At 34.4% G+C, this 15,846-nt stretch overlaps 4 protein-coding genes across 4 annotated transcripts; 2 read left to right on the top strand and 2 right to left on the bottom strand.

Moving 5' to 3' along the window:
• The first annotated feature begins 306 nt into the window (after window positions 1-306).
• atp5mf (ATP synthase membrane subunit f) lies at window positions 307-1,863 on the top strand. The gene is made up of 4 exons (XM_077213283.1): window positions 307-406; window positions 1,281-1,388; window positions 1,518-1,634; window positions 1,742-1,863. Exons 1-4 carry the CDS (start codon window positions 391-393, stop codon window positions 1,768-1,770), a joined length of 270 nt encoding a protein of 89 aa, XP_077069398.1. The 5' UTR covers window positions 307-390; the 3' UTR covers window positions 1,771-1,863.
• On the bottom strand, window positions 1,855-5,897 carry cpsf4 (cleavage and polyadenylation specific factor 4). Its single transcript, XM_077213282.1, has 8 exons — window positions 5,475-5,897; window positions 5,284-5,334; window positions 5,043-5,195; window positions 4,420-4,515; window positions 4,105-4,198; window positions 3,938-4,010; window positions 2,853-3,029; window positions 1,855-2,747 (listed from the first exon to the last, which is right to left on the bottom strand). The coding sequence occupies exons 1-8, from the start codon at window positions 5,575-5,577 to the stop codon at window positions 2,679-2,681; spliced, it is 816 nt and encodes a 271-aa protein (XP_077069397.1). The 5' UTR covers window positions 5,578-5,897; the 3' UTR covers window positions 1,855-2,678.
• A 1,562-nt stretch (window positions 5,898-7,459) lies between these two features.
• Window positions 7,460-8,961, bottom strand: bud31 (BUD31 spliceosome associated protein). Its single transcript, XM_077213280.1, has 4 exons — window positions 8,755-8,961; window positions 8,400-8,522; window positions 8,150-8,316; window positions 7,460-7,645 (listed from the first exon to the last, which is right to left on the bottom strand). Exons 1-4 carry the CDS (start codon window positions 8,846-8,848, stop codon window positions 7,595-7,597), a joined length of 435 nt encoding a protein of 144 aa, XP_077069395.1. The 5' UTR covers window positions 8,849-8,961; the 3' UTR covers window positions 7,460-7,594.
• Window positions 8,962-9,169: 208 nt separating this feature from the next.
• pdap1b (pdgfa associated protein 1b) lies at window positions 9,170-15,832 on the top strand. The gene is made up of 7 exons (XM_077213279.1): window positions 9,170-9,246; window positions 9,347-9,501; window positions 9,719-9,810; window positions 10,697-10,792; window positions 11,767-11,885; window positions 12,103-12,254; window positions 15,292-15,832. Exons 2-7 carry the CDS (start codon window positions 9,489-9,491, stop codon window positions 15,354-15,356), a joined length of 537 nt encoding a protein of 178 aa, XP_077069394.1. The 5' UTR covers window positions 9,170-9,246; window positions 9,347-9,488; the 3' UTR covers window positions 15,357-15,832.
• Window positions 15,833-15,846: the final 14 nt, after the last annotated feature.

The raw sequence follows: 15,846 nt of genomic DNA, 5'->3' as shown, positions 1-15,846 counted from the left end.
TAATATATAATATAATAATAATTTTATTTTGCGTGTTTTAGATGCTGAGATAAGATGTTAAGATGATACGAGGTTCTCCCGTAGCCTACTGTTTGGTGTCATTATGCCAGAAAACGTGACATTTTATTAGCGTATTTGCTTTTTTGTAGGCGTTGGCTAAAGTTAATCCTAGAATAAACCTATAAGATTGTTTTTGTTTGTTTCTTTCATTACATTGATATATCACAACCAAACAGCCTATTATTGATCGTATGGTCGTTTAGCACCGCTCTTCTATCCAGCGGACACATGATCTATAAACCCCACCCCACATTTTAACGGTTGACGTCACCTCATTTTACTCCCAGCGTACCCTGCTGCAGCAGCCATCATCTTGAAGTTCAGAGCAAGATGGCGGATAAACCAGGTATGGCAGAATGGGAATTGCATAGTTGAATATGTTTCTCTCTATTGCTTTAAGGTTTTCGTGCTGTTTTATTCATCAATGTGTCTGAAGATAAGACTGGCGTGAATGTTCATGATGTCGTTTGTGCGTATAGTGACGCTGAAGGCCTCGATGCAGGCAGACGCGAGTCATGTCAAGGACTTTCAGTAACATTGGCTGCCTGATTACCTTTATGGCTAAATATAATGTCCAGGACATGCATATCCTTCTGTAGTGTTTTGTGAGATATTCGTTAGTGAATCGTGCTGGTTTAATGACGGAAAAAAACAATTACATATGCTGAACTACTATACTGTATTGAACTAACGTTACTGGCTGACAGCTTTCACTCAAGAGTAAAAAAAAGCAGCAATTGTTACATTTTTTGAGTTAAGATTGTCATTGTGTCTCATTGACTCATCTCACATTCTTCAGAAAATGCCCAAATAATTTAGTAACCATAATATTAGTAAAAATATATTATTAAATATTGTGGTGTGAGTGTGTTCTCTTTACAAAGTGTAGTAGCATTACCAAAGTTTTCTATGTTTACAGCATGGTACTGAATAGTCACCAAATAATACTGTCATAGTACTGACAACAATACTGCTTTAATATGTTAAAAAGCAAACAAAAATGATACCACTAATTTGAAAAAGTGCATTTTGCGTAATCTTCAGTGTCCAAACTCCATTGTGACGTACTTAACCTTTTCAACAATGCATACACCTAGTATTTTACTTGGTTACAAACTATTTTTAAGTTTCATTTGGATGCACAAGGAAACTGGCTTACTGAGCTTATCAAATGAATGCCTTGACAATTGTGTTTATTTAATTGTTTTTTCCCTCCTCAGTTGCCCTGGCCCAGAAGAAGCTTTTGGATGTCAAGCTTGGGGAACTGCCATCGTGGCTCGGAAGAAGAGACTTCACCCCAAATGGACTTATTGGTGGAGTTCGTGGAGGTAATGACTAATGTAATTTACAAAATGTATCTAGTTTTTTTTTTTATATTAGAAAAACACCTTTGATCAATAATATTATAATAATTTCTGTTTGTGTGTTCTAATTTCACTAATCAAATCTCATCTCAGGCTATGAGAGATATTACAACAAATACATCAATGTGAAGAAAGGAGGTATTGGTGGAGTCGCCATGTTCATTGCTGGTTACATTGCCCTGAGCTACCTCTGGGAATACGATCACATCAGTAAGTACTAAAAGAATTGGAGAATCCATAGTAATGTCCTTCACCATTGTATTGTTGTCTAAATTTTGTGTCACTAAGGAAGTGTTTCTTTTCTTGCCCCTCAACAGAGCACGACAGGTGGAGGAAGTACCACTAAAACAAACCCTTCGTCTGCAACAGTGTGATCGCCACTCCTCTCAGCTTTCTCTGTTTGTGACTTGTGACCAAGAATAAAATGACATTTATTTAATTTGGACTCTTTATTGAAAGCATACAAAAGTGTAGGCTGTATGTATAAGACTTGATTATTCACATTTCTTGTGATGAAATAAACATGTATTAAATTGATTGGGGTTAGACTTGTGATAGTCATGACTCAAGCGTTGGGAAAGTTTCACTGATTTTGAATACAAATTCAGTATGCTGTCAGTAACATTGCAACAGATTATTAGGAGGTAAAATGTTCACTGAATTTTCAAAGCACAAGGATGTGGGAAATGGAGGGACAAAATGATCCTTATCCAGACACCAAAGTTAAAACAGCATGAATATAGTTTGTTAAATGCTACTTGTCATAATATAAGATACAGATAAAACAAGTGGAAGAAAATGCTTTTATAAACTCAGTTAACCTTTATTGTAATAAGTACAACATCCATTTTTATAGATAAAAAAAGGCATGTCAATAGACTGCAAAATGATGTCTTTTCGGATCGTCTTGGCTGCTAAATGACACAATGTTCTTCCTAAAGACTGTTTCATATATTTTCCAAGAATTTCAGCATTGCTTTACAGCTGCTTGTTGCTCCAATACAAAAGACTCACATTTCAAAGTATGTGATTATGTAAGGTTTTGTTTGAAAGAAAAACAAAAATCAGTAAAAAAAGAGGTTTTCTACCTTTTGAATGTGTACTGACTGATGCTCTTGGCACATGGACAGTGAGGTAGAGCCACATTTACATCACTCATCTCTAACCTTTACAGTGAAAGGGCAATGTAATAGGAATCAAATACCTCACTTTGCAAGTTATCACCACATATTGGAGATCCTTTATTCAAAAAAACTACTGTCCACTCAAAAACGCCAGGTGTCCTTTTGTGCATTTGTTTGCGTAATGGCCCTTCTCACCACACTGGAAAAAGCAAACAGACATTGAGTGTGATTGCACATTTTGAGGGCATCAAATTAATATGGCAGACATAAAAAGTTTATGCATAAAATCAAATGGCGTTCCCACCTTGTAACATGTAACTTGGTCCAGTGGACGAGGACCGCGAGGTCCACCCATGTTGCTGTGAGAATGCATTATCCCAACCACATTTGGCATTCTCTGGTGGTGGTTGTTGTTGATATTGGGGTTGGTTAACTGGATGAGTGAATGTGACGATCTGTTTATGGGCTGCATGTTTTGTTGCTGGAGAGTAAAAATTAAGATGAAATATTAGTATCAAAGTAAGCATTAAAGAGGCCATATGATGTTGTTTTAAAAGTTCATTATTTTGTGTATTGGTTGTACTAGATAGATACGGAGCCCCGAAAGGGAAACAGTTGTAAAAAAAAAAAAGAGTAAGAAGGGGTTAAAAAATTGTCAAAGTGCATTTCCCTGAGAAACTTTGTTCCCACAAAAACTTTGCATTTGTGTGCAAAACTTGAGCTCTTTGAAAAGTTTTGTGAGAGACTGCAAAAGCATTTAAATATATTTTTTTCTCCAATTTCATATTTTTTAATCACCATGTCTTTTAGGGGCTCCGTAGAATAGGTAAACAAGCTTTAATGTTCAAAGAACATTATTTTTCACATAATGTATATTATTGCAGCATTTCTATTCCCGGTCTGTCTGAAAAGCACAGATCGAACTCCTTACCATAATTGCAGCATTTCTTTGCTTATTCAAATTGTGACAGACATTTGCGGAAGTAATATCTGGACTTTGACGTTTTAGGCAGGTCTGGATCAGTGTTCTTTTTTAGACAGAATAAGGGCCATTTACACTACACCGTTTTAAACTAAAAACGGAAAACTTTTTATGCGTTTTGGCCATTCATATACACCAAAATGGCGTTTTAGGTTTGAACGGGATTCATTTGACAACGTTGTCTGTATGCGAAAAACGCAAACTAAACACTTTTCTGTTTGATAATGCATCATTGTAATGTAAACATACTCTAAAACCCTTTTGTGAGAGACTATGTGCTTTGTAACTTTGCAGATTGCATACATGTGCAAACAGATACATTACACACAAAAGGAAGAGGAAAAGATTAAAAATCATCATTGGACCCCTTTACGAGTATTTTGAAAAAACGAAGAAGAAAAAAAAACCTTTTGCTGAGACTGTGCTTGTTGAGGTAATGGTGGTTGTTCAGCTGCGCCCATTGGGAGTTCAAATCTTGGGCTAGGAATTACACACAAAAAAATTTTATTTGGTTAGAATTGAAGCAGAAATGTTTCTTTAAATCACATTCACAATTTCAATGACAGATACTCACTGCATAAATTTGCATGACTTGCCCTCTGAGCAGAAGCCAACAAGGTAATTTACACAAATTACTCTTCTTGTGTGTCTGTGTCTGCAATCCGGACCTTAAGGGGAGGTGGGGGAAATGGACATTTTCTGTTACAACAATTAATTTTGTATCTGTGATGTAACTTTCATTTAAATATAAATATTAACTTAAACATTCATTTAAAACATCCTAGCTTGATTTAACAGAATTGAATGTAATACAATGTTTATACAACTTTTTTTTAAACATAATAAAATAAATGTAAAAATGCAAATATCCGAAAATAAAAAGACTTACCATGCTTACAAAAACCTCTATCATACCATGGGCAATCTTTAATCTTAGATTCTGGGTCAATATGCAAGAATGGACACTCTTTGTTACTGCACTCTCCTGCACAAAGAAGTTATTAACATTTATTACACAGACAGACGGACAGATAGATAGATAGATATATAGATAGATAGATAGATAGATAGATAGATAGATAGATAGATTTATCTATAATCTATCTGTTATAGATAAACAGATGGATAGTAATAGACAGATAGACAGATACATATAGACAGACATACAGATTATAGATATATTTATCTATAATCTATCTGTTATAGATAAACAGATGGATAGTGATAGACAGATAGATAGATAGATAGATAGACAGACAGACAGACATACAGATTATAGATATATTTATCTATAATCTATCTGTTATAGATAAAAAGATGGATAGTAATAGACAGATAGATAGATAGATAGATAGATAGATATATAGATAGACAGACATACAGATTATAGATATATTTATCTATAATCTATCTGTTATAGATAAAAAGATGGATAGTAATAGACAGATAGATGATATAGATAGATAGATAGATAGATAGATAGATAGATAGATAGATAGTTAAAATACTAACCGAATTTAGAGTAGAAATAACATTCAGGCATCTTTGTCATGTCATACTCGTGTAAAAATTCACATTGGTCTCCTTTCTTGCATAAACCTCTAAGCCAGTGCTTGCACACCACAGTCTTTTCTCCACTGATGTGTCTGAACGGGCACATTCCACCTGTCAAAAGAGAAAGCTGTAAAGTCATTTCAAACCAGTAAGTTTGATTTACACGTTAAAATCTTAAACAAGCGTTTGGAATACATGCCTTTCATACAGGCAGCTTTCATGAAGAACTCGCATACAGCAGCGCCAGATTCTGTAGAATAACAAGAAAATATTGGTACCGTTATTAAGTTTTCTGTCCTAAGCAATATTTATCAAGCAGTTCGTCTTATATGTTGAAAATAATAAATCAGAACACGAAACAAATATTCATCAGTGCTCCAGTTAACTTACTGTCCATTCCTGGAAATGGCAATGGTTGAGCGCCCAATTGTTGTTCTACAGCCATTTCTAGATCAAACTTGAGGTGATCGGCACAAGCGATTAATTCCTGCATTTTGGTATTATTTTCTGTATGCCTTTTTTTAACAGCAGCAGAAAGTCTTTTCGTTATAACACTTTATCTGAAAACTAAAATAGGACTTGATGGCTAACAACTTATCAGTGTGCCTTTGATCGGGTTAAATACAAGACGTAAAAAGAGAGAATAGCGAAAAAGTATGCAGATGTATTAATTGAGTAAACGATTTTTAATGTAGCGCATGAGTGGATCGGTAAAAGAGATAAACATTGTAAATAAACAGTTGATTTTAGAACCGTCTGCTTCCACAGCGCTGCTCAAGAGTGACCCCTGACCCACGAACTCCAGGCCGTATAATCGAAATCAACAGCATCGAGGTTTCTGGGAACGCGCGAATTTCATTTTTTTAATGATTAATTTCGCCTTATTAATATCAAAAAGGTGTGCTAATGATCTACTGGTGATTTGTCGTTAGATGGCGACTTGGGCGACATAAACCATAAAGAAAAATGCGAAATGCTAATGCATTGATCAGTGTGTTGGTTGTTGATTAAAAGGTCTGCTGCAGTCACTATCGCCATGCACTGCCAACCTATTGTATTATAAAAAAAGAGTGCTGACAGTGGTGAGGCTGGACAAATTGTACTGGGATTTCAAATTTGAATGTGTGAATCTGAGTTCTAATCATACATTTATGTATTTCTCTATTTAATATTTTAGTTAAGAAAATGTAGAACATAGCTGAGGAACCGGAGGAGGAATTCTATTTAAGCTTGGCATGTCCATTTTCATTTGAGTATTTTGAACAGATAATGATAAGAATTGCGTCACATCCACTTCTGAAAACGTAGACTCATCCTTTTTATGATAAAGGAATAACACCCATTCACTTATTAATAAATTGTTCTTTGCCTGCAAGGAACTGCTTTGAAAACTGAATTTGTACCATCAGAAAACATTTTTCAATAATATTAGGGAAATTTTTATTGGCATTCTGCAGGTGTTAGCTGAGTGAGTATGCTGTTAATATTGCACATCTGGAGGGGGAAAAAGATTTATAAAAACAATTTTCATATGCAAGTTCCAGTTAAAAAAAATTAAGTACTTGTAATCAGATTAAATTGTTTTAAAATACTCATAATCAGACAGTTAATTTTTTTAATGATTACATGTTATTCTCACAATGACAGTAAATTATTCATAATTCATTGACTCTCCCTACTGGTACTTTATCTTTTAAATTTTCCTTTCTAAAAAAAAATCTAACTTATATATTCAGAATGTCTTCCAGGTTTGCAGAAGTGCACACACAGACCAGCCACTAGTCAAGTGCCTACTGAAAACTGAGACCCACACAGCATGTGTTTACTGAAATCACTTCACTTTTAAGTTTTCTCAACATTGCATATCAAATCAGCTCCTGACAAACACATACATTATTTTAATGATCATGCAGTCAGTCATTTAACCATGTACGACTTTGGAAGGCTTTTGTCTTACAAACACATTAAAATGTACAGATTCACATACTTACATGCAATGCAGGGAATCCCCAACTTTTTTTGTCAGCTGAACCTCTTTGACCTAATATATTTACTTGAAGTACCCCCTGAGATTTTAAGATAATAGGTTAGGTCAATAATAGGATTAAGTCAATAGTAAAAAAAATAAAATTAAGTTCATGGCTCTCTGATGTGGGTTAATGATCACATGACATGCAGGCAAACAAATAAAATATGTATTTATTATTTTATTTTGATTGTTCTTATTTTAAGTGTATGATTTAATTACGTAATAGCTTTTCATTAAACTCAACCTTCCCCATGCAGTTCCATCACAATCCCCAGTGTGGGAAACCCTGACATGTAATTTTATATATATATGATTGATAATTAAAGAATGAGCTGGACACTGATCCAGAATGATTAAGATACAGGAGTTTAATAAAAAAAAATTCAAAACATACATAGACAATTACATCATTTCAACATATCCAACGTCACAATAACACAAAATACAAAATCAAAGCGCAGTAAGCCGTTTCCCCTTTGCCTCATCCAGAACATCCTCTGCATCCACAGTGAGTGCACTCAATGATACGACCCTAAGACAACAAAGAGCAAATTAGGGACAGTGAAAGAAATGTAAAAAATCTTGGCATACATAAGTTACTAACAGGACCAGTGTTTGGTGAAGAAAAATGGAATCGCTAAAACATCTAGACACAGAAACAACATCTTCTGACAGGCCATTTCCCTCTTAAAGGGATAGTTCACCCAAAGATCTAGCTTGGAAGAGCCAGAAGATTTTTTAATATAACTCCGATTGTAATATGCCCCCAAAGGCACATGCCTGTAAGTGCAATACTCCCAACTGTGTGCGCAATATCTTTGTAAATTATTTCAGTCGCATTTATTCATTTTATTATTCACAATACTTTCAATGCTTATTCTGACTAATCCTATTTGTGTCTTTATACATTTTATATGTTATTCTTAAATTGTATAATGTATTGTTACATTTATGTGTATGCTGGAATCTTCAATACCAAGGTAAATTCCTTGTGTGTGTAAACACACTTGACAAAAAAGCTCTTTCTGATTCTTACCACTTCCAGCTTGCCCTTGGGAACTCTGCATATGCAATTTGTTCCAAAGTTAGTGTCGCGTGTCTGAATGCACCGCAGACAGCACAGATTTTCATAACCCTGTTTCTTCCATTTGGCAATCAAGTTTTTGTCTGCATAGCCCTCTTTAATGCAGTAGTCATAAAGCTCTGGGAATGAAATAGAAATGAAAAGTTAATTTACAGACCTCGAAATAAAACAAACACTTCAAAGCTGAATCTAACTACTATACCTCGGCTGATGGCCTTTCTCTTGTAGAAAAGGTCGAAAATGTAACGGCTGCGTTGGTGATGAAGTCGGAAGATTGGCCAAAGGGACTCAACTTTACGTTTGCCCTCATGTGGCTCGGTTTCAGCTGTGAATGTAAAGCATCTGTTAAGAACCCCGTGGTGGAAGTATAACGTGATATTATCTAGCCAATAGCACAATTAAATAAATGTCTTCTTAATCTTTTTAAATGTTTTATTAACGACATACATACATATTAATGTTTTATTACACCAAAGTTGCTTCTGATCATTAAACGTTCCAAATAAACAATCGACTTGTTAGCATTCTGGCTATAGATTGTAGCTTGCTAAACGAACCTTCGCGCATTTTCTGGTCCAGTTCGTCAAGGGTTGGCTCTATGAGCTCCCAACCATCTGGAGGTGCTTTCCTACTCCTTTTAACCTTAGGCATTGTATTATTTAGGCAATAACGATCGTCTCAGTTATTTAACAACAACGAGCTGATGCATTAGGAACTTTCCCGATTTCTGTCGCCAGGCAGATGACGTCACTCGTTTAGGTCCTTATAGAATGACTTGTTACACGAAAGTTACGTCAACGAGCTGTCTTTGTTCCTACACATATAATACGAACTATAATTATCATCAGACTTATTTTATTTGACATTTCATAGCTCAAATATATTGCATTAAAATCTTGACTTATAAACATATCAACATTGGTTTTATTATGGTGAAGCTGTGATGTTATTCTCTCTTCCAGTGTATTGCGTCAGGCTAGGAGCCTGATTGTGTGCCTGAGTGTAAATTTAGAAATATGGACCCGTTGGCTATATGATCATCGATGACTGTACTTAATCGTGGAATTTATATTTGTTTTATTTACTGTATCACCCCAAAGCCAATCACAATCACTTTTACAATTAATTACTGCAAATTTGTACCTACAGAATTGGATACGCGAGAGTGTGGTGAAGTTAGGCAACCTGCTGTCATAACTCTACCAAGCTTTTGTTGGGACTGGGAGTGTGTTTGAGTGGATTTTTTAAAAAAAAAAATTATTTAAATAACAAGTTAAGATTAATCTTCATCATGCCTAAAGGAGGTAAGAGATAATTTATTTTTAGATCACTGATTGAGCACGTCATGAGATGGTGTTACTAATATAGTCTGTTTTTATGATTGACATTATATACAGTCGGTATTCTGTACTTTTAAAATAAGTATTCTGCTTTATCAGGATATTTTTAATTGAGAACAATGCTGTTAGAAAGTGATATACCCCAGCTCAGCCCCTTTTTTTGGGTTGTTGCTTATTTTAGGGAAAAAAGGGGGCCATAAAGGTCGCATGAGAACCTACACAAGTCCTGAAGAAATAGATGCTCAAATGAAAGAAGAAAAAGAACGAAAAAAGGTAAGTTGTATTGTAACTTCAGAAGGAAATACAAACAAATATGGGCAAGAATGAGCTTTTAAAGTAATTATTAACGTTTACGTAATAGTCTTAAGGGGATAGTTCACCCAAAAATGAAACTTCTGTCATTAACCACTCACCCTCATGTCGTTTCTAAACCTGTAAGACTTGCGTTCATCTTCGGAACACAAATGAAGATCTTTTTGATGAAATCTGTTTCTCCATTGACAATTATGCAACTACCACTTTAAAGCCCCAGAAAGTAAATACATATTAAAAGTAATCCACGTCTCTCCAGTGGGATAACCTAGGTTTTATGAAGTGATTTGAGTGATTTGTTCGTGCTAAAAAACAGAACTGACATGAGGGTGAGTAATTAATGAAAGAATTTCTTTCTTTGAATTTTTCGGTGGACTGACCTGACCCCTTAATACGATCAAACACAGCAGCTCCCTCTGCTGGAACAGTTTTTAAATAGTTTCTCTAAGAAGGGAATGTTTATAAACAGCTTTCTAAAGTCGGCATTACATGAAAATCAACCCCATTAATTCACTAAGTGTGTCTTAATGATCTTATTGTGAAGGATTCATCCATGCAGTGTTGTTTTGACCTTGTCATTTAAAAAAAAAAAATCATAAAACTTTCAGTGCAATGACAGACTTCTCTCTGGTGACGTACGCCAGACTTCTCCAGTCATTTAGTCTGTTTAAACTCCACTCCTATCTTACAATCTAAAATAACAGTTGTTAAGAAAAATACACAAGGTTATTGATTCTCAAGAGCTCCACTCTCTACTGCCACTTTCAGATTCAGTAGCCATCCTTAAGTCAAATGACCTAAACACATTAATTGTTGTACATGTTAATAGTTTATTTTGACATTGTAGAATGAAGAAGAAGAAGGTGCAGCAGTGAACGACAACCAGAGTGAGGACAAACTGACAGCATCAGGCTCAGAGGACAGTGACGATGAAGGGTCTCAGGTAAATTTGATCTCAGAATTGGTGCTTCCATGTTCCGGCAGAGCTGTCCGTGTACTTTTAGATACTTCTGCAAATTCATTCATCAGAGACTACTGTGACAGGACGTGGATATTCAGCCAGTTCTGGTTAAAACATCAGGCACACTTTTAAGGACCACTCACACCAAGAACAATTACTATAACGATAACTATATTAGCATCCACACTAATGTATGTTCTAAGGTTCTGTTTATTGTAAGCGTGTGCTGCAGATTTGTCGTCTGCCACTTTAAATACTTAAGCTTGTAAAAGTCTGTGGATTCTGATTGGCTGTCAATGTTTCTTTCATTCATCAGCTGTAAAAAAATAGTTCCAAAAAGTTATTCCAACAATAATGTTGCGCCGTCGTTATTGTCATAATTTTTGTGTGAATTGCCCTATTCTAATAGAACTAGAATGATTATTAAAATGCCATAATTATCCTTATAGTTATCGTCCCTGGTTTGAATGGACCTTCACTCAGTTTAATTAATGTGGAATCTCACTGGGTGGAGCAGAGCATTGCTCTTTGATTAGTCACTCAATCACTGTGTTTAGAACGTAGGAATTATACATGTGGAGGTCAGTCACAGTCATCTGATGTTGGTTGGCGATACTTTAAAAATAAATACTTTGAATTAGCTTTTATTTTTATATTTTAGTTCAAGTTTATTTTTTATGTTAAGTTTCTATTTAGCTTTAATTGATTTTTAATTTTCAGTTTTAGTATCCGTAGTTTATTACTTCAACATAAACCTATTTTATTTTAGTTAGTTGCAAAGCCAACATTTCTAATTTACATTTTGTTTTTTTAAGTGTCTTTTTTATCTAATATTCTTTTTTTTTTTTTCAGCCTTATTTTCTCATTAAAGTATTTAAATATTTTAATGAACTAAACCATTTTAATAGTTTTAGTTTCAGTTAACAATAACAACACTGTCTCCATTTTTGTCACAGAAAAGGAAGGGAATTGAGGGATTGATAGAGATTGAAAATCCTAATCGAGTTGCCCAAAAAACAAAGAAAGTCACAGAGATAGAACTTGAGGGTCCTAAACAGCTTTCCAGAAGAGAAAGGTAAGTGACAACGTCTTTATCTCCAACTATTTGTTACCCTATCATTATTTCTCTTCATTTTATTTATATAATTTTTTATGTCATTGCTGCTCACATTATACAAAATTTTATATACTTTAATATATTTTTATACATAATTTTCTAGACACGTACATCTGTTCCCTTTCAGCTATGTCAATATATATATATATATAAAAAAAATTTCTCCATATTTCAGAGAAGAGATTGAAAAGCAAAAGGCCAAGGAGAGGTATATGAAAATGCATTTAGCAGGAAAGACAGATCAAGCTAAAGCCGACCTCGCTCGACTAGCCATTATTAGAAAACAACGTGAGGAGGCCGCACGGAAAAAAGAAGAAGAACGTAAAGGTAAATCTTTAGCACACGGCAGTGTTGCAGAACAACTTGTGAAAGGCCACGTTTACACTGCAGGTCTTGATGCCCAATTCCAATTTGTTGACTATACAATTTGTTTGACGACATTGAGCAAAGTTTCTTGGGGGAATGCAAAACATTTGTGAAGGAACACAAAAGCATTAAAATTCATTTATCCTCCCATCTCATATTTTTCCTCCCATTACCATGTCCCTTTAGAGTTTCCGTAGCCCCTCATGTGACCCACAACAAAAATAAACAATTATACATTCGATAAGGGATGCCGTTGTTAGATGAACCAGTCGAAAGTATTTTCTGTGATGATTGTCCCAATGTAGTTTATATACTGCGATTAAAAAACACATTTAAAGTTAAATATATTATGTTTGTTTGAGATTGACAGCTGTTTGGGGGTTTGGGTGATTTTTTCTTTTTTTTTTACTGCACTGAATATGTAGCATAATGTTTAATTTTTTACTTGAACTGTTAACCCTCAGACGGTCTTCGTTTCTGAGTCACCTCCTGGGCCTACCCGCTCAGAAGTGACCGGACACCTAAAAATGAAACTTCCTCCATCCCAGTAAAACCAATGCAATTTATTTTTGTTCTATAATATTTTTTCCTTTTAATTTTGTATTTTGAGAGAATTTTATTGAATTTATTAATAATTATGCAATTTTTATGGTCTATTTTTGCCATTAAAAATAATAAATAAATGTGTATATATATATATATATATATATGTGTGTAATTTTTTTATGCAGTATTTTATTTTAATATAGAGTCTAGGCCTTCAAAAAAATGTTTTAAGCAGATTAGCACCATCTTGTGAGAGTATGGAAAGAAAGAGTAGGACCAGGTGTAACCACTAGATGGCATCTACTGCTCTCTATGGAGAGGCATGTGAATACCCCACCTGTTTATGGACACATATACTTTTTTTTTTTTTTTTGGTGGTGGATTTGAATATATATTTAAACAATCTCAAAAACTATTTCTTATCAAGTTTTAGATATATATATTTTTTAGAAATAGTGATTTAAAGTGTTAGTTTTTGCATTATGATTACAGTCAAACCTAAACATTGTGTTAGAAAGAGAAGCTTGTGTTGCTGAGAAGCAAATTTTATACCCATTTTTTTTATTCAGAATTTGTATAAAAAAATGCAATTCATTCAATTATAACACTTTATGTAAAATATTATAAAAAATATATATATATTCAGTCAATTTCCCATTCATTTCCTATGGGGGTCATTTTTGACCAAAGACCACAAGTGTGACTATTTTTTTAGACCACTTAGCAAGCATGCTTGGATCATGACCTAAATTTTTTGTGTGTGCACATACCTAATGTCATAAAAGTCACCAAGTTTCGTAACATTCTGATGAAGCTGTGATTTTTAAAAATTCAAAACAGATTTTTTGTAATCAAAATGTATTGGTGTATGTGTATATAAGTGTGTTTGTATGTGTGTGTGTGTGGGTGGGTGGGTGTGTCTGTTTTGCACTCTTGATGTTGTAGAGTGTCACCCCTTTACTGCTGTGTACTTTTTTTTAGCATTGTGGCCGATTTGTTGATTGTACACACAAAAATTCGGAGAATCTGTCAATTTCCCATTCATTTCCTATGGGGGTCATTTTTGACCGAAGACCACAAGTGTGACTTTTTTTTTAGACCACTTAGCATGCTCGAATCATGATCTCATTTTTTTTGTGTGTGCACATACCTAATGCCATAAAAGTCACCAAGTTTTTTAACATTCCGATGAAGCTGTGATTTTTTAAAAATTCAAAAAATATTTTTTTGTAATCAAAATGTATGGTGTGTATGTGTATAAAAGTGTGTTTGTATGTGTGTGTGTGTGGGTGGGTGTGTATTTATTGCACTCATCATGTTGTAGAGTGTCACCCCTTTACAGCTATGTACTTTTTTTTAGGATTGTGGCCGATTTGTAGATTGTACAAACAAAATTTCAGAGAATTTTTTTTTTGTCAATTTCCCATTAATTTCTTATGGGTCGGTCATTTTTGACCGAAGACCAAAATCGGTACTATTTTTTTTACGACCACTTAACATGCTCGAATCATGAACTCATTTTTTTTGTGTTTGCACATACCTAATGCCATAAAAGTCACCAAGTTTCATAACATTCCGATGAAGCTGTGATTTTTAAAAATTCGAAACAGAAAATTGTTCGGTCAGAAATGACAGAGGACCGTTAAACTAATCCAGCTCCACATAAAAAATATAAATGTGTGTGTATATTAGATGATACAAATGTTGTATTTTTTTGACCAGTTTTAAAGTTTAATTAAATTTTTGTTCCTGAAATCCGCCCTTCTGCTTGGATCAGCATAATCCTGAATTTTTTGGATTGGAAAAACTGGTGATTTAATCCAGATCAAAACCAAGATTGGATTTTGTGATCTACTCCAACTTTTTTTTCCTTCTTTTGAACAACCCATTTTAAAGATTTGCTCCAATCCGATGTGCTTCTGAACAACAGTGGGCCCAGCTTACATCTTCTTTCAAAAGTGACCCATATCCGAAATCTGCGATGTGAAATGATAATTTTGCTTTAAAGGTCCGCAAAACATTGGTCTCTTAAGGCAGGGGGGAAAAAAAGAGGAGAGCACTTGTTGCAGCCTGGACTATGAAAAAAGTCATGTGATCGCAGATGGTGTCCACCTGAGTTGACATCATTCACCACCGGTGCTTTTTCAATGACATACGACTCGCATTGACGGTGGGAATATCCGATCTGTTCGCTGCTTACATGACAGATTTGCACATATCCAATTCATGTCAGATTTATTTCCACATATGAATGAGTCGTGAAACCGATACGAGAGTATCGGACTCCATATTATTTTTTCCTGTTAACACGTTCGTGGGTCATATCCGATCTGTGCCACATGAGAGGAAAAAAAATCTAAATTAGGTCACTTAAACTATGCAATGTAAATGTGGGCAAAATGTCTCATGGCAAATCAGAGATTAATTAATGTTTTCTTCATTGTCATTGTAGAAAAAGACGCAACAGCGGCGGCAGCAGCAGCAGCTAAAGGACTACATACATTGTCACTCAAGTAATCCAAATATTGGATTCGTAGAGGTTTTAATGCATTTGTGGACAGTATACAATTATGTTGACAATGTTATTTTTGAAGACAACGCAAAAGATATTGTGTTATGCTATGTAAGATGATATAACACAATGTTCCATTGAAAAGGAATATTTCAGAGTATATTAACCCAGAAAGCAGGATTTTTTTTGTCCAAATAAAATGCTTTTGTGAAAGCTCTGGTGCTTTTCACTAAAGTGACTAAATCTTAATGCTTGCTTTCACTCAGTGATATTAGTATAGACATATTTATTAATATATTAACATATTGCCACATGTAACTGAGTGGACTTTGCCATCTCAGTTTAAAGGATTACTGTAAGAATAAAGACATCTGTCCTCAGTTGTAAAGGACCTGGTGTAATTTAGAATGATGTTCTGATGGTATTCCCTTCGAATAATGTAAAGAAAAACATACCAATAAAATGTCAGAACTTTTTATTATATTGTGAATTGTT

Source organism: Siphateles boraxobius, unplaced genomic scaffold, assembly GCF_051911475.1.
Source record: "Siphateles boraxobius isolate OS27281-9 unplaced genomic scaffold, OSU_SipBor_1 66, whole genome shotgun sequence".
NCBI lineage: Eukaryota > Metazoa > Chordata > Actinopteri > Cypriniformes > Leuciscidae > Siphateles > Siphateles boraxobius.
The sequence above is the reverse complement of the archived record's forward strand: the minus strand, read 5'-3'. Positions and strand labels throughout refer to the sequence as shown.